This window comes from Tympanuchus pallidicinctus, unplaced genomic scaffold (genome assembly GCF_026119805.1).
Source record: "Tympanuchus pallidicinctus isolate F22 unplaced genomic scaffold, pur_lepc_1.0 scaffold26, whole genome shotgun sequence".
In the NCBI taxonomy this organism is placed as follows: Eukaryota; Metazoa; Chordata; class Aves; order Galliformes; family Phasianidae; genus Tympanuchus; species Tympanuchus pallidicinctus.
This window is the reverse complement of record NW_026294743.1, coordinates 9,462,115-9,487,320: the sequence shown is the minus strand read 5'-3', so window position 1 is coordinate 9,487,320 and position 25,206 is coordinate 9,462,115. Positions and strand designations below refer to the sequence as shown.

The 25,206-nt window shown below is 36.2% G+C and overlaps 1 protein-coding gene across 5 annotated transcripts in view; it reads left to right on the top strand.

Annotated features, from left to right (window-relative positions):
- Window positions 1-25,206, top strand: part of TLL1 (tolloid like 1) — a 134,899-nt gene that overhangs the window by 58,128 nt on the left and 51,565 nt on the right. For 3 of the 5 annotated variants that reach the window (XM_052690164.1, XM_052690162.1, XM_052690163.1), the window contains exons 2-8: window positions 399-509; window positions 4,348-4,428; window positions 6,187-6,339; window positions 7,899-8,016; window positions 18,359-18,537; window positions 20,292-20,397; window positions 23,317-23,441. In XM_052690164.1, coding sequence (XP_052546124.1) covers window positions 4,368-4,428; window positions 6,187-6,339; window positions 7,899-8,016; window positions 18,359-18,537; window positions 20,292-20,397; window positions 23,317-23,441 — 742 coding nt within the window. In that variant the 5' untranslated portion in view covers window positions 399-509; window positions 4,348-4,367. The remainder of the gene's footprint in view (window positions 1-398; window positions 510-4,347; window positions 4,429-6,186; window positions 6,340-7,898; window positions 8,017-18,358; window positions 18,538-20,291; window positions 20,398-23,316; window positions 23,442-25,206) is intronic. The other 2 variants (XM_052690166.1, XM_052690165.1) reach the window with 1 other exon arrangement.

The window sequence follows — 25,206 nt, the reverse complement described above, 5'->3', positions numbered from 1 at the left end:
AAATAGACTGTGTTCTTTCGGTTTTGTTCATTTTGTTGCTTTGTAATTTGAATGTTAATGTCTTTCAGTGGTTCTTAGTCTCCTCTGCTGTATTTATGCGTATAAATCATTAGATATGGTGAAAATTTATTACCTGATTAATGTTACGTTTATATGATGGCATTTATGCAATTAGTAAAGAAACTAGCCTGTAAAAATTTGAGAATACTGCAATGATTTGTCTTTTTTATAGTTGTCTTTCTTTGTTTAAAATAAAAATCAGTGCACAAAAGTATGTAACATAATTGTATATTTGTCATGTATTTTCCTAAGGTTTGTAACCTGGCAATATAGTCTTCAAATTGGTTTTGATGTCAAAATAAATTCTTTAATTAAATTGAGCTCTTTTTTATTTAAAGCTGTCTTTTGGGGAGATATTGCCTTAGATGATGAAGACTTAAAAATCTTTCAAATTGACAGGACAATTGACCTTACGCAGCACTCCAATGAAAGACTTGGCCATAACACAGGTATGATATTTCAAGTTTGCTTTTTAACTAACTTTTTTCCTTTTATTTACTTCTAAATAGGAGGCAGTCACTGTCTTAAAACTTTGTCATTAATATTAGTTTCATTTACAGTTTGAAAAGATACTCGGCAATGAATATGAATTGGTTTTAGTTCAGTCAAAAGGGGAAAGTTTAATTGTATTCCTGAATTTCTTGCTTAAAAAGCAAACAAAGAGCGAAACAACTTGTTGAACCAAAGAGCAGAAACTGGGAGGAATCTCTGCCAGTCCTCTCTGCAGGTAGTAATGTGGGAAAGGAAGCTGTGCAAAGCTTTACTTTCAACTGCAAGTTCCTGATAGTGCAGCTGAGATGCCCTTTGGAAAAAGCATGTGGAATCCTGGAGGTGAGACTGGGATTCTAGAATTGCAGCAGCACCTTTTGTTGTTTTCGTTGTTGTTAAATCTACACACCAGAGGCTACACAAGAACATTGTTATCCTTGCTATCGTTTGCCTTGTCACATGTGGTGCCTTAGTGCCAGACACCACAATCTGATTAATTTTCAGAGAGACAGATAAAGAGATATTATTCGCTTCTAAATATATGTATGTGTGTGTCTGAAAAAATAGTCCATGTCTAAATATCTGCCTACCTCACATCTGAAAACAGCCACGCTATCATGCTGTGATTTGTAAACTCAAAAATGGGTAAGCTTTCAGAATATGGTACTAAAAAAAAATCAAAGTGGGAAAGGTGTGAAATCAAATATTTATGCATAGTAAAGAATCTATATTTGTGTAGCCGAAATTTGTTTTTCATTACTCATGTTTGCTGTGTTGATGAACTCAACTGCTCTTTACCTTGATGATTCCTAATATTGGAAAATAGGGATCATTTTGAGGAATGACCACAAAGGAGTTCACCAGACAGAAGAAGCATTTTTCATTTTAACTTCTCCATATCAACATAAATAGGGTAGTTCAGCTGTTCATTAGTTAGACATAGTTAGACAATATTTTTTTAATATCCTGAAAATTTACTTTACATCCCTTTAGTACCACTTGTTTCTTTTCTAGATCAATACTGAGTTTGAAAATGTTAATTGTCCATGGTTTCCTTCTCCCCTTCCCCCTCTAACAAAATACTTTTAATTGACTTTGAAAATATTTCAGCCCCTAGATTTGCTGACAGTGTAGACAGTGAGGTCAGTCATTTCCCCTGAAAGTGCACTCAGTCAAGTGATTTCTTTGGCCTGCTGATCTTCCTTTTACTTCTACATCTTCCCCTTTTAACTCCAAAAATCTCTCTCTATTTTTTCTCTCTCTCTTTTGTTTTGTTATTCAAGTATATTGATCTAAGCTGTTTTTATACTGTTTCACATTATATATTTTATTTTCTTTACTTACCCGTGTTGAGGTTTGCTCATTATCTTTGCCAGTCAACACAGTATCTTATTTAGGATAGTGAGTTGTCCTACTGAGGGTTACTAATGCAGCTGGATCAAATTTGTCTACCCTTACTGTGCAAGAGGAATCGATGCAAGGGAAATAATCAGTGGAAAATGGACTTGGAGAACAAACTCTGCTAAAAGTACTGTTTTTGTACCCGTTCTCAATGAGCACTCAGCAGTCTTGATTTTTTTTTTTTTTTTTTTTGAAACAGAGTATAAGTCTTTTTTTTTTTTTTTTTCTTTAAATATCAGATATAAATTCAGCACATTTTGATGCATACGTTGGAGTTTAGCTGGACATTACCTACAACTGGCTTATTAATATTAGATAGTGACTTGGAAATGGAAGGTCGAGATACGAAAACAAATTAAGGGTTTATCTTCCTTACAGATGCAGGGACAATTAATTACAAGAATGATTTCCTCCTTGTTATTCTGTTGTTGATCTCTCAAAAATACAGATGACATCATTTAGAAGGGTTAAGTACTTGGGCGTAAACTATCAAGATAGAATTGGAGAGTTGCATTTTTCATTGCAACTACTAATTAAAATCCTGAGCTAACGGGCTTTGATCTATGTTTTGTGACTAATCATTTTGGTGAGAATTATAGTATGTATTTGCAAGATCAGATACTTACTCTGAGCATCTTATTTTAGTCATGCAATATATAGTACATAATTACTGTGAATAGAAGCAAGAGCAAAGATTGCAGCATTGCTGTGTATACTATTACAAGTGCAAAAAAATGCTACAAATATGATTGAAATAAATATATATACATATATTTAGACTGCAGTTTGGCAAGACTGTAAATCATAATATAAGCCAGACTAGTTATGTAAGATACTTGTTCCATTATTTTTTTTTTCCACTAATTGGATTATGCAGGCTGTGTTATCAAAGTAATGATACTTGAATTATTTTTTTTAGAAATAAATTAGAATAATAATTTCTTTCAGTGAGTAATGGAGTCTTTTTCTGCTACATTAAGGTTACTATTTTTTTTTTTTACAATGTTTATTTTATATTTGTTGGGACTCTATTTGCATTTTTATTATATAAATATTAACATGAGAGGCAGTTGCATTAATAACGACCGATAGAAGCAATGAAACGGTTACATTCTCTTTACTGTATATTACAGTTAACCTTATAACTTGTTGGGAAGGAATGTGTTGAACTATTACCTCATCTATCTAAAATGCTTAAAACAATTTGGAAAATTTGTCTCCAGAGAGCTAGCAGCTATGTGACAGTGTAATCCAAATAATTAGGCACATTGTTATTCACTGAGCAGCCCGTGGACTCACTAGCCTTATATGGTAGGATTTTAAGTTGCCTCTTAAGAAATATATTTTCCACATATGTACTGAAACGTTTAATGGGAAATGTGGAAAGGTCTGTTCTGTGGTGGTTGGATGTTTTGGTGGTCTCTTTGTTTCTATCTGACTTTTGGTGTTGCACAAGTAGTTTGAAAATTCTCTTGTTCTGTGACAGTTATTGATTGTTAAATATAACCTATTACAAACATAGAAAAATCTCAAAGCCTTCTTAACAATTCTGAGGATTTATTGGCTTGTGTGGTGTTATCAGTACTCTTTCTTTGAGCTTAACTGTATTTTCAAAGGCACTTGCAACCACAGCATAATTAGATGTGAAGGTGGCTTGTGACATGCATCTGATGAACGTGCTCGATTCAGAAATGTACATTTCTTGAAGTAGCATGATAGATGTTAAAATAAACTATTAGTTGATTTCTTATTGCTCATTGATTACCAAAATGACACACACATATGCCTGTAAGGTCTTATAGCAGTACACGCCAGCATGTGACATTTGAAAGCCTCTGATAGTCCGTTGCACAATTCATGTTGACAAAGAAAGCCGAAACTTGCAAGGTATAATTAGACATACTAAAGTGGCTTTTTTTTTGTTGTTGTTCTGGTTTGTTTTTCCAAAGATGAAACTTTGTATGTTTCCTTTTACCTTTTTTCCTTCAAGTGGGAAGATTATGGCATCCATTTAGTAAACTCTTATGACAGTAGGGCTTGTAGCCGTCTATCAATGCAGCTCAGAGAATCTCAGTGTCACCAGAAAGAAGAAAAAGCTCCAAATAAGAATTAAATGATGTAATTACCGTGACTTGTCTGAGTAACAAAGACATGCTGGCTTACGTTCTGGAATGCATTTTAGAAAAAAATTTCAGCTAAAAAAGTCTTCTTGCTTCATTGTCGAGGATACTTGAAGAATTTGTAGGCAAGTCATTCAGGAATGTTAAACTTCCTTAAAGACACATAGCACTTTTTGAAGTATACTTCCCAATCTCCTCTGGCTATGTAGTTGCTGTAGGTCTGTTTCCACGTTCTTAATTTTTCTAAATTCTTTCTTTTTTTCTTTTGTTTTTAAAGGTGGCTTTGGAGAGCATGGGATGTCAAAAAAGCGAGGTGCCCTCTATCAGCTTATAGAAAGGATAAGAAGATTTGGCTCTGGTATATTTACTGTTTAAATTATGAGGTTGCTTGATATGATGATGTAACATGAGCATTAATGATTACAATGCTTTAACGTACCGAAGTGTCTCTGTGTTACTGTTGGCATAAGCAAACTTTAAACAGTATGACAATTCTAATGAAGAGATCAGCTCTTCATCACATTTTCTTAGAGGTCTGTTTCCAGTTTAAGATCTGGAAGTTAAAATGTGCTTTTACCTTTCATATTAAGATTTCCTTAGCTACTTAGCATGGTTATGTTCACATTTACAAGTACTACTTTTATCAATACAATGTCTGCTCAGTACTTGAGGAATGTGATAGATAGCTGCTAATGTAGTACTTTTTCCTCTGGATCCGTTCGGGGCACTGTGATGAGTCACACAGTTTGAAGCTTTTATGGTGTGTTGCACTAAATAAACACATCATCCTTCTGTCAGTGTGAATGCAGTTGAATTCAGCACGCAATATCAGTGAATCTCCATTAATACTGGCCAAGTGCATTTGCCATATTTCATACAAGAAGATGTCATTTTAGTGTCATGTAATGTCAACTTCTCAAAAGAAAATATGTAAAACTGCATTTTAATCACACTACAGTGTGTCTACATGCATCAGTGTATGTCTTGTAAGATTAACCACAACACTCTGACTTTTCTGTAATATGTTGGTATGCAGTCTTCATTTTTATGACATTTCCATACTGCGTAAGAACTTGTTATCTTTCATATATGCAACTTGGCATAAGTGATTCGTTTTAATCATCTTCACTGATACCCATTACTAACTTACAGATTGCATCAGAAGAGAAAAGCTAACTTAATTATGGCATACAAGTACCTGTCTCACTGTCCTTATAGTTTTTTGTAGTCACAGTAAATTTCAACTGATGTAGGAGATATTTACCTGTAACAGGAAGGATGATAGATAATCTCTCAAAATAGTAGGCTTTTATTGATCTTCCAACTTACAGCCATGAGTAATGCTTATCCACAGGGATGCAAAAGCTCATTTGTGAAAAATACGTGTTGACATCCTGAAGTGTTATGGGGTTATTATGAAACTGAAAGTTATATTTCCATTTGAGAATGTTGTGGCTATTAGCATTAGGTGCAAGTAATGGAGATCAGAGGGAAAAATTAACTGTGACTTTTTCCACAAGTTTACAGTTTACTTTGCAAATAATTTATCTATTTTTCCAGACAGTTCACGATAACAAAAGCCACTGTAATGGAGTTCTTTCTGTCCATTGCTCTAGGAATAGCCATGCACTTGATTTTTTTCCAGATCCAGGAATAAAATTGAAAGGGACAGTAAATGTGATGATTACTTGGCGTCTGCCTTTTCTCCCCTGCTGGAGAAATCCAGACTTTCTTAAAACCAACCAACGAAACAACGAAAAATAAGCCAAACCGAAACAACAGCAACAGCAAATAAAAGACACAAGAAAGTGTATTATTATTATTATTATTATTATTGTTATTGTTTGGTGCAATTATGCAGACAGCATTTCTGTTATTCAGTAAGCTTATGTGCTTAAATTATTACTGTAGATACCTTTGGAAGTTGAAGGTTTAGACACGCCGTTTCAAGCACTTCCTGTAAAATGAGTAGTAATAGATTGTTGATAAAGTACATATAGAAGTAATAATATGACTTTGACATCATGTAAAATAATTATTCAGTAATGGTTCTCTCTTTATTTTTCTATTCTTTTTGTTCTTTTTAATGATCTCAATTAGTGTTTTGTCATTACAGGTTTGGAGCAAAATAATACTTCTAAAGGAAGAACCACAGTGAAATTCTCAGGGAAAAACGAGAAGAACAGATTTCCCAGAGCTGCTACATCACGAACAGAGAGAATATGGCCAGGGGGTGTCATTCCATACGTAATAGGTGGAAATTTCACTGGTAAGTTTTCAGCTTAATATAGGGAGAAAGAATATGGTTTATTTTTATTTATTCATTTATAGTGAAGTCACACTATGGAAAGATTTCTGCAGGATCAGGCCAGGACTACATCTGCTTTGAAAACGTTAGCCATCCTTTAATGAATTGTTCCCAAGGGCAAGCGGCGTAATAAAGATATTTAGGTTTGTTTTAGATAAGGAATTCTGTTTGTTTGATGTTTCTTCTGTTATATGTTTGTTTTCAGGAGCCTAAATAACAGAATGTATTGAAACTTATTTTTATTAATAAAAAAAAAAAAAAGTATGTTTATTTAGTTTAAGAATATAACAGAATTAACTAGTGGGACATGTATTTTGCTCAACTGATGTAACGCAATTAAATGACTTAAATGTGTTTTGTAATTCCTCAATTTGGCTTTCAAACAGATACCTGATTACTATACATGTCAAAAAGAAAAAGCTGGCTTCAATATTTGTATGTAATTCTTAGCATGGAAATTTAGAAAAAAATTAGAACATTTATCATGCCTGAAAAATGTAAGTGGATCAGTATCGGTGTGGATATAATCAGTAATTTAAAACAAAAAGGAATGTAGAGAAAAACGAAGACGGGTGGAAAACAATACATAGCAGCATCTTACTGTGCACAGTAATACAGGCAGCCTAAAGAAACATGCAAATTCACATGTTGTATGCACATAAGAAATCAGAGACCTTATTTCCAAACTGTTCTAGTAAAACTTTTCGTCTGGGTATTTACAGAGTACGTAACCTTTGTTTTTGGATAGCAATCTTTTGGAGGAACATTTGTAAACTAAGTAAAAGATTTACATGCTGAACATTTTAATTTTTTGTAAAGGTAAGTTTTAAAGCTTGATGAACATTACTTAATGATAAAAGGGCAATACAGGATGAAATAACCCTTAACTCTTAGGATCATGGCATAGTTTGAACTCATCGTTTTTAAGAACTTTGAGATTTTGTTGTCTGTAATTTAAAGCATTTCAAAAACAGGCAGACATCACCCACGCCCCAAGTTATCCATCCACTCTCTGCTGGAATGTAGCTTTGAGAGAATGTGAGGTAGATATATTTCTGCCAGCAAATTCATGCTGAGTACAGTTCTTTGTGGATTTCTAGCTCAGAAACAATATTCTCAGGTACTACCTCTAAGTTAATAAGCCTTGTCTTTTATTAGGCAATGAAACTGCTTTGCCATGCTACCTGCAGCGTTGTGTGGGCAGCCAGCATGCACAGGGCCTTGAGGTCTGTGAGACCTGGCTTGGCTTTTTCTGTATCTAGGCTGTTTCTGAATGCGTTTCTCTTTTTGAAACAAGTATCTAGGTATGCTTTGTATAGTAACAAAATACATTTTTCCCCTTTTGGTGAATAATTTGATTTCTGAAAGGTTTGGATGGAAGGAAATGGAAATTGGTCCCTGCTTGAGACAACGTTATTAAAGGCAGATGCCTTGTTTGGTGTGCTGATGTTAAATCAGTCTCCAGATTTGAAGACTAAAGTTGGAAAAGTCTCTTATTTCATGTCATGCAATTCTTGCAGGCACGCAGCGCGCCATGTTCAAACAGGCGATGCGACACTGGGAAAAGTACACGTGTGTTACATTTATTGAAAGAAGTGATGAAGAAAGTTACATCGTATTTACATACCGACCTTGTGGGTAAGTGCGTCTGTGTGTTCACAGATAGTCACACTTGGTGTGTTTGGATATATTTTTCAGCTTTGCAGTTGTTAGTGAATAGCTACTTTGCAGGGAAGTGAATAGTTACTGTGTTTAAGCAACGCATCTGTTCTACTTGGCTGTAGGTTAATTGAAAGTAGTGACTATTGAAGTTATGCCTCTCAGATATTGCTAAATAAAACTATCTTAATAGATAAACATAGATGAGACATTATAGTTGGCTTTGTCATACTTTCAGTGTTCACATACATTGTTCTAAATGTGCTTAAGGCTAATTGCCTTTTTATTTGATATTTTCTCCATATTGCATGTTCTCTGCTGGATCAAGCACAAACACCTATCCCTAGTCTTTTTCCAGCTTAATTGTGCTTAATTGTAATTAAGGTCTTATCTTTTATTGCATTGACTGTCGTTGCTCAGATCTATTTAATCAGGAAACTTTTATAACCTTTTCACAATTCCTTCTCCCAGATCACTAACACGTGAAAATGAACGAAACAGGTTTTGTCATTCATCAGCCTAGCTTTCAGTCAGTCACTTTCCATCCTCAGATATTTCTGCTGACAAATGTGTCTGCCAGTTATGTTTGTTATTTATTGCACTCAGAAATCTTGATTTCAGTGAACTGCCTGTGAGCACCATGTTTGTTTTCTGAGGGGAAAACTCACTACATGTGGAAATACTGTAGTTATAATAGTCTGTTTCTTTTGGGGACGTAGGCTCCAAAGGGAGAAGCTGTCTGTCTTGCTGACTTTCTGATCAATGAGCACTTTTCATGGCTACTTTATAAGTTTTAGAGGCTAAGGTTGCGAAGGGAAGTTTTGGAGTCTCCCTATATTGTAGGTATGATCCTGCATGTACTTTACAGTAGTCCATAAGTTTACATGTAGACTTGTCAGGGATGTTTTAAGCAGACATTCTTCTCTGAGTCTTGCAATGTGGGAACGTATTCTGGGGGAATGCTCATGACCTTGCCTTTTGTATTCTTGTGCTGTAGAACTCTGTTACAAACTGACCAATTAAATGGACTTCTGTTCTCAACCAGCATGGCTATTATTACTTAGTTAGCAATGCAACTCATAAGATAGAGAATATTTATAAGTAGTTGGAAAAAATCAGGAAGTAAAGAATAATAATGCTGCCTGCCTGCTCTTCGTGATGCAGAAAGCAATGTGAACTTAAACAGAGAACGTGGAAGAGATCAATGTTCACAGGCATGTTGGGAAGAGAAGTATGGATATGTGAAACAGAGGTCTCTGTAAATGAAAGGTAAATACTACGACTTCATTGGTTGGCTCGTGCTTCATAAGATGAAGTCACTATGAAGTGATGAAGGCTGGATTATAACAAATTCAGATCAGAAAGCAAGGGTATACTCAGCATCTGTGTTCAAAGTCACCATTATCCTTTGCCATCGGTGTTTTATTGGCGGATGCTTTCCATACAGCAAACACTTAATGAAGTCTGTAACAGTTCTAGGATTAAGAACAAGAGAAATCACAGAATCACAGAATCACCCGGGTTGGAAGGGACCTCAAGGATCATGTAGTTCCAACCCCCCTGCCCAGCAGGGCCACCAAACATCCACATTCAGATAAGGTTGCCCAGGACCCCGTCCAACCTGGCCTTGAACACATCCAAGGACGGGGCATCCACAAAATGTGTGTGAAAATGAAAAAATGAAAGTGTGGCTGCCAGTGAGGAAAAGCCTAAGCTAAACAGAAGGACCTTTTTTGAGTTCTGATTGTTTCAGAAAGTGCCAGATAAATAAGAGAACGTCTTCTCTGGGTGAATAGAAAGTACTATGCACTCACCACTTGCATACAATGCTGCTGTTTTCCATGGAAAGAAAATAGACAGAAGTGACACCAAACCATCTGCAAACACCTTCTGCCTCATGGCTAGTCACGTTGAAATGAATCCCTGTGCTTTCCCTAGCAGCCTGCTGTGTTGGTTTGTTAGCACATTGTATCATTATTGTTAGTAGTACCATGGTAGTTAACATTCACAGATGAGGGAAACTTGATTATACTCTGCACTGTCTGAAATAAAAACGAAGTGATAAACCCTGCCGGAAAGAGCACCTAGTCAAAACATAGCATGTCTAATGAAACAGAAAGTGGACACAGCCATACATGTGGAGGTTCACATGGCAATATCTATCTGCAGACGTCTCAAAGGTGGTGATAGTACACTAACAACTGAAGTGCCTTTGAGCCTTTGCAAACCTCAAGGATATTTTCAAGGAGCATAATGCATTACTTCTTGCAGCAGTTCATGGGAAGCTCTGCCCAGGAAGGCCATGATGAAAAAAAAGCATATTTGAAATAGAGGAATTAGTTATCAGAGGTAGAAACACGAGCTTTCTACAGTTGAGAGTTTGCATTTTAACAATGGGTGAGAGAAGTTTTTGTTATCGTAAACCTACAGGACTGCAAAAATAGCTGAGCACCCTTAAGATGGAAACAGCTGTATCTATGATGTTCTTGAAATTTGCTTGTCTAACTTGTTTTTAAAAACATGCGAAATGAATACTTCACAGCCTGCTAGGAAATACGTTGCTTCAGTATCCTTAAAATAGAATTAAGGATAAAATAGAATTAAAAAGAATTTGAGGATGTTGGTGGAAATAGTTTTGATCATAGCAAAATAGGGATTTGTTGCTGCAGATGAAGATCATCAACTTTTCCGTCTCACCATGACAGAAAACAAATTATTCCTTTTTTTTTTTTTTTTTTTTTTTTTTTCTCCAAAAAAGGACTTTGTCTTATACTTTGAGACTCTTGTTATGTCCGCCCTCGGTTCCGTTTTCGTTTAGGCTACAAAATGTCCAAATCACTTAATCTTTCCTGCCAAGGCATTTTTTCTAGGACTTTGATCACCTTGTTATTCTCTTTTGAAATTCTTTTTTGACTACTCCACATCTTTCTTGAAATTGAGAACCCAGAAAAGGACACGCTTGTCCAGATGAGTCATTACTTCTGCTCAACCAGCACTAGATCTAGTTCATGTTTTCAAATCTCTCCGTTCTCTTAAGTATCTCCACGATCTGCTTCTCAGCGCCTCCCACCTTTGACTTTTGGTTGCCTGGGACATAACTGCCATTACACTCCTTAGTTCTTTCCACAGCCCTGATACTCGGTCACCAGTTCCATGCTCAGCACGCATCACGTTTTGCACATTTCTGGACACTTGATAATGCTATATTTCCTTTTTTATATCTCTCCAATCTGTTCAAGTCATTGTCAGCTCCAGGCTTATTTTCATTGTGTTTAGCAGTCTTTTCTCAGACTGCAAGTTTAAAGATCGTATTATCAGTTTTTATTTTGTATAGATGTATTCTTTCAATGAACTTCATACTCACTTTTGTAATAGATTTCTGTAGTTTACTTATGAGCTTTATGTGGAAAGAAAATTAAAGTCTTTATGGCTAGAGGCCTCTTATCCATCACTCCATCATCTCCATCACAGTTTCGTTTTCTGCAGACTTAAACTGCAATTACTTGTCATGATGTATTTTTTATGATTTTGAGAGCAGTTAATTATTGAAAAGATGTTTCTGAACTAGTTTGAATTTTTAAAATTATAGTAGTCATTTGTACCCATTAGCTGCAGATGTGAAAGGAAGAATACTGTACTGTTGCTTGTGATTTTTCTACCAAAGCAGCATACGTTGGAGTTAATATATGCTAAAACAAATTCTGATGCAGATAGCTGATTAAAGCAAGTAAAAAAATCTATTCTGTAAGCAGATTCCAAACAATGTTTGTCTTCTTCATGCTCGTGTTTCTGCCTATCAGATAGAAACTGAAGATAGTGTATTTCTCTGTCTGCGAAGCCAAAAAAAAAAAAAAAAAAAGGGGGCAGCAAACTTGACTGGCCTCTATTCACATGCTCATAATAAAAGTTCTGAGTAAAAGTTCAGGCTTCTTTTTATATAGTGACACAAAAAATAATAAGGAAAGACAAAAGAACAGTTAGTCGTATTGCCCTAGTACTTCAGCATGCCTTTGATCTGACTTTGTGGTAACTTTTTTCTCCATCAGAAGACTTAATTACTTCTTGTGACAAACTTGAGATAACTTACTGCCATTGGTACTGTACCCTCAGGTTTGGGTATTTGACAAAGCTGTCTGAGATACAGAAAAATCAAATCTCTTTCATGTTCTTCTGTAAATGTTGTAGAATGGAAGGCTTCTGTATGTTTTAAATTTTTTTTCTTTTAAGTTGCTACGGTATTAATACACACTGCAGGCTTAAGTTAGCAAAATAGGTAGGGTCATTACCTTACATATACTTTTGCAGCATTTTTAGCTTGTAGAAAGTTTACCTGCTCTGAAAGATGCACAATCACTTGTATGGGAAGAGAAATGCTTCAGATCATCCTCAATAATCTTTTTTATGTGTGTTGGATTGGTTCTTGCTCTCAGGTGGTTACTGACTCTAGCAGCTGGCACTCTTCTGTCCCAAAGCAGCCAACGCTGCTCCTCTACAGGTGGTGGCATGGCCTGCACAATGGGTGGTAGTTATCCTCTTCAATTCTCGTGAGCCCTGACATGGTGTATTGACATGAACTGAAGGAGTAGTACGCTGGGATGAGAAACTGATAATTAAAGAATGCATTCTAGTAGCTGTCTGTGATACTGGTGTTGTCATCTCCATCAAGCTGATGAAGGAGCAGTAGCCACTTCTGCTCTCAAAACAGATCTTAGGACTGTGAGTCAGGACATTTAGTAATGAGCACTGATTGATATCTGCCATGAAGCTGGGTCGAAGCCAGTATCTGCTTTATATGGAATATAGATCTTTCACTTTGTGTCATCAGTAAGCGATGACACACAGTCCTAGCATGCTCATAAAGTTCTGCAGCTTTTAATCCACAGCTTCACACAGTGCCACGGCAGGCTGATGTTGTGGTCTGTTAAGGGGCAAGTATGCTGTTAAATCCCAAAGAATGTAATAATGCAGCTTTCTTAAAAAGTGCAACATTGTGACCCCATGAGATTCTCTTCCTTTACAAAGATTTAAGAGCATCTTAAGGAGTGGCTGTGAAAGAGTATTACTTGAAAGAAAGAATGTCCTGCTCCAATCACTTCGCTTTCTTTGTCATTTGTTTCTCTTTGCACACCATTATTGATCAGCTAGACCAATTACATGGAATTAGAGATTCCTAAATAGTTACTGTCTCTAACTGCTGTCTGTTGCAATAAAGATTAAAGAGATCAGGAGCTTTAAATTGTCAGTTGACTCAGTTTAAGGAGCATGACAAGTGCTGCTGAAGCGCAGCGCCCTTTGCCCGAAGCACCTGGGATCAGCCTCAGGATGGTGCAACTTATTTCTTTCATATGTATATTTATTTACTTTAGTTTTTCTTACCTTTTGCCTCAGTGCAGTAGTTGCAGTGATCAGAACGTTGCAGCTGAGTTGGATGAACCTGATGTGCTTGACATGACACTCAGCCCAACTAATCCTCATGACCTTCTATGAGTGTGTACTGATACTGTTATTTTGAGACTCACATTAATTCTAATTCTCCTTAGGCTGTTAAGCAATACTGAAGAAATTGATTGATAATTTCTGGGAAGAGTTTAAAATCTGCTAAGTAAATATTCAAAGGAAATTGCCATATGCAGCTGGCTGTTCGTTGTGTTTTGTTTTACTCAGTGGGCTTATTTTGTTTCTTAACAAATACTTTACAGTTTATCTTCACCTGCAAATACATAACTACAGACATACACATGCACATTCTCTATCTGAGTATTTAGAACATTAGTTCTAATTAGGCCAGCTCCTAGGCGTCCTAAGTATTTTGTATCCTACAAGATGCAGAAGCATTCTATATCCTTTTCTTTCTTTTCATTTTTGTTTTCTAAGAAGAAAATATTTTTTAGAAGTACCCAGTAAGATACCCAAAGCCACTAAGCACTCTGGTAATGCCCAACTTCTCCTTGTTTGCAAACTTTTTGATCAATTTCAGAAGGGCTGAATACAAAGCTGTGCAGCTGGGATGCGCAGCACTGTGGGGAAAGTCCTCAGGCAGCAAGTTAGGTACAAGCTGGCCCTGGCTGCAAAGGGAGCCAGCAGCACCAGAGGCTGTATGAACAGCCTTTCATGAAAAGTTGTCCTTCTCTGCTTGGCACTTTCTAGATGATAGGTAAACATTACATATGAGAATGACATTAATTACCTGGAAGGACTTTAGCAGCGGGCTGCCAAGGTGCTCAGGGGTGTTGGCCCCGTGAGGAGATGCTGAGGGCGCAGAATTACTTCACATGGCTTCCAGTATATGCAACAGCAGCCTTCAGTTCCTACAGAGAAGGAAACATGAAGAGATAGACTCCTTATGATGATGCTTGGTGGGAGAATGCAAGCTAACAGACAGAAGATGAAGAAAGAATCAGACCGGGTATATATATTTCTTACAGTATGGATAGCCAAGCATTGAAGCTGGTTGCTCTGAGAAGCTGTGCTGTCTGTCCTTTGACATTTTTAAAGCTCAACTGTATAAACACCTGAACAGCTGTCTTCTGACTTGATATCTGACTGTTTTAAGCAGGAGGTTGAACTAAAGTGCTCCACAGATCCCTTCCAACTGAAATTAAACAAAATCTGGTTGTGTTTTTTTTTTCTTCCAAATTTCATACTTTTCCCCAACTGTAGAATTTTCACAGACTGTATGTATAGACTTTTCTGTCTATAAAGTAGGCATCAAGCATAGTTCGTTTGTCCAAGACCCATATAATATAATTACCTTAATGATGTGCATAACTTTAACATACTTAGAGAAGCATAACTCATTAATTTCAACTAATATGGAAATGGTGACATACTCTGAAAGAATGTGGGTTACTTCATCTGATTGATTTAGTTTTCTGCCATGACTTCCTGTAGGTTGCCAACGTGAGTGCTGATCCTTAGGCTTACTTGTAAGCACTGAAAGCTAAGGATGAGTATTTTCTAGAAGATTTGAAGTCTGGGACCTAGGGCTGTGCTTAACAAATTAATTTGGTGTACATAATGCAACTGCCTATGCCAATAAATTCAGAATTCAACACTAATTCAACACTGAGAGCAGTTCTTCAATGTCTTAACATTAATGAAGTTTTCTGAGAAGGAAATTTCTGCAGATTCCTCAACTTTTGGCAAAGTCTGTCCTCTATCATTCCCCCAGCAATGGGATGTGACAGTAAATAATATTGTGTGCAAAATTTAAGAACAACAACAAATGACCTTTTGGATCCAAAGCGTTACTATTTTACAGACACCATACTAAATATGAGTGAATGAGAGTGTATGAACTTAGCTAATTTCCTTATGCTAATAGAAAGCTATTCAAATAGTTAAGGAACTAGTGAAAAATAAGTACCCAGACACAATAAAGACACTGAAAATACTGTAAAGCTTTAATTATGTTTACGTATTGACTTGGAGCAATAATATTTATTCAGCAAACTGAAAAAAATGTTAAACAAAGGCATGTCAACAAATTAGGTGCAAAGGTGAAATCCACCGTGGAATCATGAGATAAAGTAGTATAATTACTCTAGATTTTTATTTTAATCTTATTTCTGCTCTTCATCACTCCATTTTATTGCCTGTGTTGTATTCTAGGGCGTATGTTAAGGCAGTACTTCCACTACTATTATTATTTATGTCAGTGCTTATTTCTATACCAAATATTGTTCATACTTGCTTTCTATTACTGTGGTTTATATAGAGTATGGAAATAAATACCCTCATGTTATTTTCTTTTGTTATGGTATGGAGGTGTAAACCTGCAGTGCATAGAATGATGGCAGAAAGTCTGCATTTCCTTTGCTTTTAAAGTAGTCATTAGTGAACACCTTAAGAAATTCAAGTGTGAAAGTCACGTTATTGCACAACCAGAGCTGGAGCACAGAGCCTAATTCTGTACTTAGGCCAAGGAAAATGGTGATTCATACCTATGCTTGGAACTGCCTAAAGCAGGAAAGAAAGTTATAAATTACGTTTGTTTTGAGGGTAGGAGTGTTTTAGAACCAGTCAGGATAAATCTAGAGGAGGGCACTGAGATGATCAGAGGGCTGGAGCACCTCTTCTGTGAGGAAAGTTTGAGGGAAATGGACTAGTTTAGCTTGGAGAAGAGAAAGGCTTTGGGGAGACCTCATTGTGGCCTTCCAGTACTTGAAGGGAGAGTATAAACAGGAGTGGGGGAATGGCTGTTTATGAGGGTGGATAGTGATAGGACAAGGGGGAATGGTTTTAAACTGAGACAGGAGAGGTTTAGGTTGGATATTTGGAGGAAGTTTTTCACTCAGAGGGTGGTGAGGCACTGGAACAGGTTGCCAAGGAGGCTGTAGATGCCCCATCCCTGCAGGCATTCAAGACCAGGCTGAATGTGGCTCTGGGCAGCCTGGTCTGCTGGTTGATGACCCTGCACATAGCAGGGGGTTGGAACTAGATGAGCATTGTGGTCCCAGGCCACAATGCTCAACCCAGGCCATTCTGTGATTCTGTTACAATTAATTTTCCAAGCGGTGTTTTTAAGACAGCTTTGGAATTCTTAATACAACACTCTGAGGTTGTTACAATAAAGTTTACTTTATAAAATAAATGCATTGCTTTCATAATTCTAAGGTATTACTGTCTTTTTTTTTGGATATTGCTATCCTTCATTTTATTCAGCAGTGCAAAACCAGTATATGTTTACTAAGGACATATATAACAAGCTGAAGTGTCATGACTGTATTCCTCTAATATTCTTATTTGATGGATTTAGTGGGTTGTTTGTTTGTTTTATTAACAAAAATCAATGAAACAACCCAATTAAGACTGAATGACCAGCCAATTATCCAAAGAGAAAACTCTACAAAACCTGAAAGGGAGCCAATTTTGGAGGCTGTAGAGTTTAATATACAATTGAAATTACTTCTATGGCTGCTCTTTCTTTATTGACCACAGATATGTATGATGGATTGAATCAAAGTCCACGCTAACATAAGCCTCCTCAAAGAACAAATACAACATAAATGTTGGACATCAGATTATTTTTTTTTTTAAGGAGGAGGAGGTGGAGGTGAACTTCTACTCTGCACAGTTCTATTCCATCTGAAAGACTGCAGAATTACAGAGCAGAGATGAGAAACTGAGTTATTGTTAAGGAATGTAATGTTGGCTTATAACAGCTAGAATTTTTTGAGGTGAAAGAGAATGAGTTTTAGATTGTTAACTCTGAAATTGTCTCAGATTTCTGCAGAATTCACTCTCTTCTCCCTTTCTACGGTTCTGCTGGCTTAATCAGCAGATGTCTTTTCTAATGAAAAAGCAAGCAGACATCTCTGATAAATGTTGACACTGTGAATGCTGAAAAGGTTTAATTTGTGAAAGCACAGAAGAAGAGTAATGAAACACAAGAGCACTTGCAAAGCATATTTCCCTTTTTTTTTGGGAGGGTGGGGGGGGTGGTATGACTTTCTGGGATATCTAATAATATCTAATATCCTAAAAGCTTATATTGCAAGTAAACAGGAGTGGTAGAAGAAATGGTTCACTCCTATTAAGATCATTCAACCTCCTCGTACAGAGTTGTTGCAAATGACAGTATACATCATCCACAGACAGATAAACAGAAAATATAGAAAATATGGAGAGACTGTTAAGAGGCACCACAGGATATTGCATTTCTGGCAGGATATGTTCTGCTGTTTTTTCAACTGTGCACTAACAGATACAAAATGACTCTTTTAATGGGCTACCATTTCATTTGCATCATTTTATAAATAGAATTAGTAGGGAAGGGTAAATTTTCAGATCAAAATATAGGAAACTTACCAGAACTGAGTGAGCATGGCTACAGTGAGTGCTTTCAAGACACACAGCAGAAGTATAGCATGGAGGAAAGTGTGTGCATACATTTTCCTGTTCCTTCTGAATGTCTTTTTTGATGGTGTGTGGGCAGGAAAGCAGTGATGTACATGAAAGAGATGGTACTTCAGTAAAGTGGACTTCATTAATTCTTTGAGTGCAGATGCATTATTGTGTCATATGGAAGTACAAGACCACAAGGGACAGTTGTGCTAAACACTAACTAGCATCTTGTGGAAGGCCTTGAATAAAAAATAAAACAATCCATAAATTCTTTATAAGGTATTCTGAATAATAAGGAAGTTGTCATTCCAGCGTTAGCTCTAGATTTTGAGAGACTTCAGAAACTCCACAGTGTGAAGTTCTGCTGTTTTTTTGTGTTTTTTTTTTTTTTAAGAAGGCGTTTTCTCAGATTTTTAACTGAACTTCCTAAATAAGAATATGAGAACATTCATCTGTATTTGTGTTTTAATTGCAGGTGCTGTTCTTATGTGGGTCGAAGGGGAAATGGTCCTCAAGCTATATCTATTGGCAAGAACTGTGATAAATTTGGTATAGTTGTCCATGAACTGGGTCATGTTATAGGTTTTTGGCATGAACATACACGACCAGACCGAGATGACCACGTCACCATCATTAGAGAAAACATCCAACCAGGTGAGATGTTCTAATAAATGTTTTTGGGAAAAAACTGTTCATTTTTTGCTGTTTACTTCATTTGCTTGAGTTTTTTAGAACTGAATTGCTCTGTAACGACAGCCGAAATAAGCATTTGTTATTCCTCTTAGCTAGACCAATCTCAAGAGGATTCACAAATAAAGTACTGCAACTAAAATATAATTTTTTCTTAAGATCTGGCCAAATAGCAAGCCATGAAGTATCCTTGGCTAGGAGAGAAATAGTAATCACACTCAGAAATTTTGAAGGAAGCTATTACAATTAGAGCCGTTTAAAGTCCTATTTTTCTGTGGCTGAGAAAGGCTTTTACAGTCATATTGAATGATTATTAGAGACATGCTGATACCTGTTAAGCTGCCTAGCAGGTTGAGATTTGGAAGGGAAGCTGAGCACTTTGAATCTGTGACCATGTTCCCATCATATTCAAATCTGGAACTCTGTTATCTGTGTTGGAAGGAAACTAGGCATGCTCCATTTGCTTTGTTCATAAGTACACCTGGTCTTTGTGAAATGCTAATTTTGACCTTTTTGACCATTCTCTGCAGGGTTTGAAAAGGGATGGAATTAATAAGTGTCTAATGGTAGCTTAGATTGTCTGTCACTAAAGAAAATGTTTTAAAACAAAATAGTTTTGGGGTGCAATAAATCTTGTGAGAATCCCATCCACAACAGTGAGAGTGGAAGGGATTAGATCTTCTAAGGTTCCTTCAAACCTAAGCCAGTCTATGATTTTCCACCTCAGAAACAGCTGGAGGAAGTCTGGCAGCTAATTCACACTTCCGAGAGTCTCTGAAGTACTGAAATCCAGTTTGCACATCCAAGTTTTCCACCTACTCTCTTTCCCATTAACTTGCATAGATGCTGTTCAAGTCCTCATCTGTTAGGTTTTTTTCTCTGATGGGGAAAATACAGCATAGTGTCATCCTCTGCCTCCTGCTTTCCCCTTTCAGTTGTCCCTCTAGTTTCTGACTGAAAACACTTCCTGTGCTGTCATTTGAGGATCACCTGTTGAGATTGCATTTCACTAAATCAGATCATGACCACCAAAGTATTTGTTTTCTCTTACATTACACAAATGAAGTTGATGAATAATGTTAATTCTACTGCAGTTGTTTTTTCATTTGTTTGTTTTGTTATACTGCAACATGAGTATGAATTGGAGTAAGGAGTGCTTTGCATCCCTGTATGAATGATTTAAGTCAAAGAATTATGGATCTGGAATTATGAGCTGAATATTATTATTTTGTTCTACTTGCAATTTAAATTGCAAAAGCTGAACTCCTGAAAATGTGACTTGCTTGTATCTGCAATACATGGGTGCTCTGCCTGCAATGAAGTAAAGTCACTTTAGTATCAGACCAGAGAATCTAAAATAAAGAGGATTCTTCAAAAGCTCTTGCTGTTAAATCAGCAATTATTGTTATAATGGTATTATCATCAGCTGGAATTAAGAAACAGTCCAACAAATTTTCCAGATTCTACATGAATTATAGCATAATGTTTGGAGACTTCATGGATGATGTGAATGAGAACAGTCTTTCTAAATATCAGAGATTTCTGAGATGCCTGCTGTCTTGATTAATAAAAGCACACAGTTACTTCCAAACGATGACTAAGAGTTATGAATGTCAGCAAGTAATCAAGTTGGGATCTTTGATGTTTTTCTTTTCCTGTTTGGTTTTTTATCTTCTCAAAAAGAGATATTACAGAGAATAATTATCAATCATCCTTAGGTCAGGAATACAACTTCTTGAAGATGGAGCCTGGAGAGGTGAATTCCCTTGGGGAGCCATATGACTTTGACAGCATCATGCACTATGCCAGGAACACCTTCTCAAGGTTGGAGTCTCAGGTTATACCTTTTGACTTTTAATTCTATTCCTCTCTGTGAATGCTAAAAAATGTAAATTTATTTGTTTACTTCAAATTATTTCATAATCATTTAAAATATTCCTTGTAGCGCAGAACGCTTACAGCAGTAAAAACACAGCTTGTTTAAGTCAGAATAATTAAATTATATTTTGGAACACGTTTCTGCTCAGTTCCAAAGCAACCTATTAGTCTTGTTTTGGTTCTTTAGATTTTAAGACAAGATAATCTAGAATCATCATTTCATAATGCTCGTCTTCTTTTTGTAAAACTTTGTATTGCGTGCACGTTTGTATTTAGAATAACTAGATGATTGAAATGATTAAGTGTTTTAAGTATAACATGATCTGCTCTCTTGGAGAGAAATGTCCTTTGATGCATGACTTCTGAATAACTGTGGGTTATGCAACTAGAACACTTTATGGTAGTAAGAAATCGACCATGCAAACCACAGCCTTTGCGAAGGGCTGCAGCCAACCATTTAGAGCACAAGCTGCAGTCCCTTCTGTGTTGTTTGTACAGATAGGTACTGTCATCAAAACCTTATAGAAAGATGTTCTGCTTTTTTCCTCCTCTTGCTGACAAGCCCACTCCAAACTTCATGGGCTTGCTCTGAAACGCTGAATGGATTTGAGAAGCTGTACAGCAAGCTGTTCTCCTAGGCTAGAAAAAGGAGAGCAGGACTCTCACCTGATTTCCTGTTGTATTTCATATCAAGTTGCAGCCCAACTTTCAACTTTGAAATTACTAGAGTAATGTAGATTCAAGAAAAATTCTGAAAGAAAACCTATGCAAGGACCTGATGGCACATCACATAAAGCAAATACAGTTTTGTTTGAATATTAAATAAATTATCCCTAGACAGACTGAGATTCAGAAATAAACTGAAGACCACCAAAAACCTCACCAGAACATATTCAGCATATACATTCCTTGGCCAGGAAAAGCATGGAAATTGAGCCACATGAGGTAGACATTAGTCATATTGCTTAATCCTGTTACAGATGAATTACCTTAAGCTGTAAAAAGCTACATAAAATAGAGAAATTTAACAAGCTGGAACCCTCCGGAGTCTTAGGGCAATGACAACGTAAGATAATTTGAATTCTGGGCTCTGATCTCACCACTTTCCAAGCTGGCAAAAACTGATAGTGCCATGAGTAGGCATGCCCTGCCCCAAGGTGCAGTAGGTTGTTAAGTCATGCTGTTTAAAAACAACCTTCCAAACCCCGAGGTCATGTATCAATTTTCAGTAATTTATCTTGAAAGCATGAGTCATGCCCAGCATGAAATATTGCCAGCTGTTTGTTCTTATAGTCTACTCCGGATAAGTAGGAGAAATTGCAAAACTTGATGAAGTTCTGGTTGCACATGATAATGCTGCTCATGCTTTATCGAAACTGTTACCAGTTGTTCTTTTTTTAAAGTGCAAATCAGAGTAGTGCTGAGCCATCTGAGAGGATCGTTCTCACATTTTTCAAAACAGTAATGGCATCTGTTTCAGATTGTACCAAAAATCAGTGGAAGATACAATGATGATTTAAAGAGTAACTTTTTTTTTTAATTAGTAACGTCCCTTATTTCTAGAAACTGAATAATATCATAAGTACTTTATTCTAGAGTTCAACATAATGCAATGTCCTAAGCTGATTGATTTTTATTTTTTTTCCTTTTTCCAAAATCTTTAGTGATGCCATCAGAAATCTGACTGGGTTAAGAGAGCAATATTTTGAGTACCCCAGTACTCACAGTTGTTCGTTTATTGTCATTTAAAAAGTCATCTATTTATCATTTATTATCATTTAAAAAGTGATCTGTTTTAATAAAAAGCATTCATAACTACCAAGATCCTCGCTATGCATTCATTTTTTGGACCTGCTTAATCCACATGTAAAAACAACAGTTTTACTTTTCTGTACAAGCTCTGCAAGGACAAAAGAGAGCATCCAAAACTTAAAGAACAGGAGAATACAAAAACGTATTCATCTATTAAATTCCATTTTATTGGATTTTATGGATTTTCAAATCCTATAACATGAAAACAGAACATCCTTGTACTTTCTTCTCTAAAACTGACTTTAGACGACCAGAATATTTTGATTCATATTTAAAAATGGGGATATTTTGACTGAAAGTACACATTTGGAACAGATGTGCTTCTCTATTACTCCTAGTCATTTAAGGTAAATATTATGGAAATCACTTATGGTAGGTAGACATACATTGTTGTAGAGCAAGCAGAATGTGGCAAGCAAGCACTTGTATTTTAATAGCAGCAGCAGCTAGAGTAGAGTAAGATCTGTTATAACATCTGACAGAAAAATGGTCTGACATTAATTAAATAAAAGAATCCAATAAAACCAGGAATAGCTTCGCATTACTGGCTGACTTCTTACTGCACTGGCAAACAGGACTGACTTTACTTGCTCTTACTCATGCAAGTCAAACATTAAGGCTTTAAAAACTTCATTAGAAGTAGGAACTTTGTGATTAAGAATTTTGTGACAGGGACTTATTTATGTATTTTTATTTTTTAATTTTTGTTTAATTTTTTCAATATAATGAGCTGAGCTGTAATGCGTTTTCCCTGTGTAATAAAAATAATAGTAAGAGTTTTCCATTCTGTTGCCTAGCAGAAATATAAAAGCTTTCACTGATCTACTGAAGAAAGATTCTGTTTTGATAATTTTGCTTAAGGTTTGGTCAGCCCAATGAATTTTTCTGACTTGTTTTCTCTATTTAAAGTTCTGCATTTTACCCTCTTACTTGTGCCAAATATAAATTTTAGGTTTACATAATAGCATAATTCATGCATCAAACTCTGCAAGTTTTATGACAGAAACCTGATAGGGTTTTTGGGGTCTATTTTTTATTTTTATGTTTTTTTAGGGGCATGTTTCTGGATACCATTCTCCCTTCCCGTGATGATAATGGTATACGACCTGCCATTGGCCAGCGTACCCGTCTAAGTAAAGGAGATATTGCACAGGCAAGAAAGCTGTATAGATGTCCAGGTATTGCACCACAAACAAAAAACACATACTAGCAATTGTTTGACTTCATTTTTTTTTTTCAAGAGGAACGATAATATCTTTGAGTCAGTTGCTTTATTACTCTGTTTCCACGTTGGCAACTGACGTAGGCAGAAGAAGAGCTGAATCATGAAATAACTTTTAGGTAAGGTCTCTCAAATGCAAAGCACTTAAGGACAGATAAATGACATGAAACAACATTTAGTTTCATTCCATTTCAGTATGTTTTCCTTAGCTGTTCAATGATTGGAAAAGAAACACTTAATGGTACTTCTGGTTATGTATCTGCAGTGTAAAGCTTCAACTGTACAATTAGATGGATGAGTTGCTTTTAGTATACGTCAGGTCTGGGGTAATGTTTGTTTTGAATTTGAGTGGAAGGCAGAATGAGCAAATTAAATTGCTACAATCAACTCTGAACTCAGTGTAGTTTTCTCAAAATTTTGTAAGTTACTACAAGCCAGGGTAACTAAGTTGTAAACAATCTTTAAACAGAGCTTTTACAACTCTCCTCCTCCTCGTGGGGGTTAATGAAGTCTCAGTAACTTGTTTAAGTCAGATATATGGCTACTTTTTATCACCAGATCAATGCACAAGGACTATGAAGAGGGTCAGGACTGAAGTGAGGGAGCTGCTTTAGGTTTATATCAGCATCAGCATGATCTGCTGAAGATGTGGAGCTTCTGATACACATTGTATTGCTGAAGGATGCTTTTACTTTGTGCTGCAAGTACATCAAATTATAACTGTCTATATGCAGAGATCACACACAGTGTTTCTGGTTCTACCAGGGGATAAAGTAGGACATTTTCTTTAGCAGTTATCCCTTCTGGATTAAGTTTTGTTTTGTTCTTTTGATAAAGACTGTACTTGAATAAAATTATTCTCCCAGGTAGCATTATTTCTAATAAGAGTATATGGAGAGCAGTTGTTTTGTAAACACAGAGAATAAGTATATATTTCATATAAGTTGAGCTTTGAAGGCAAAAATAACACATGGAATCTGGATCTCTGTGAATATAGCTAGTGTCTTATATCCCTCTGATTAAAAGTTAGAAAGAAAGAACAAGAAAACCCTCAAAAATCACTTTGGCAGTTGAGTGCATAGATGACACTCTTATAACTCGAACGTGCAAAGACAAAATGTGCTTTTTGAGCTGAAGTTCTAGCAGTTACTCAGAAAAAAAAAAGTGCTTTTCATATAATTCACAAACATGCATGGTAATGAATTGTCATTTCTTTTGATGTTTGCACAGTCTTTTTGAAAGTTTGTTTCATGTTATTGTAAGAACATCGTTGCTCAGCAGTAGTGCACACTGTAAAAACTGCAGTACTGGTGAACGTGTTTCAGAGGGGTAACAAAAATGATGATTGGTTGCAGGATCAGGCTTCTTTTCTGTGCTACACTTTGGCAGACTTTGGGATAAAACACATTGGTTTTCTAGCCTTACTTTGGTGAGCCAGCTTGTAAAAGAGAGTTTTGAGAGAGAGGGATAAAAAGACTGAAGGTTTTGGTACAAATTTTACCCACTGTACTCTCTAACATCACATTTTTTCAATTCATTTTTTTTAGTTACTGAATAACTCATGACACAAAGTTAAAAACCACCACTGAGAAGACACTCAGTAAGGAAAACAGCTCTGCAAGTTCAGTGGTATTTGTGATCTAGTAAACATTTCAACAAATAGCAAGGCTGATAGTTCACACACTATGCTTTTGATTTCGTGCAACATACATGATTTACAG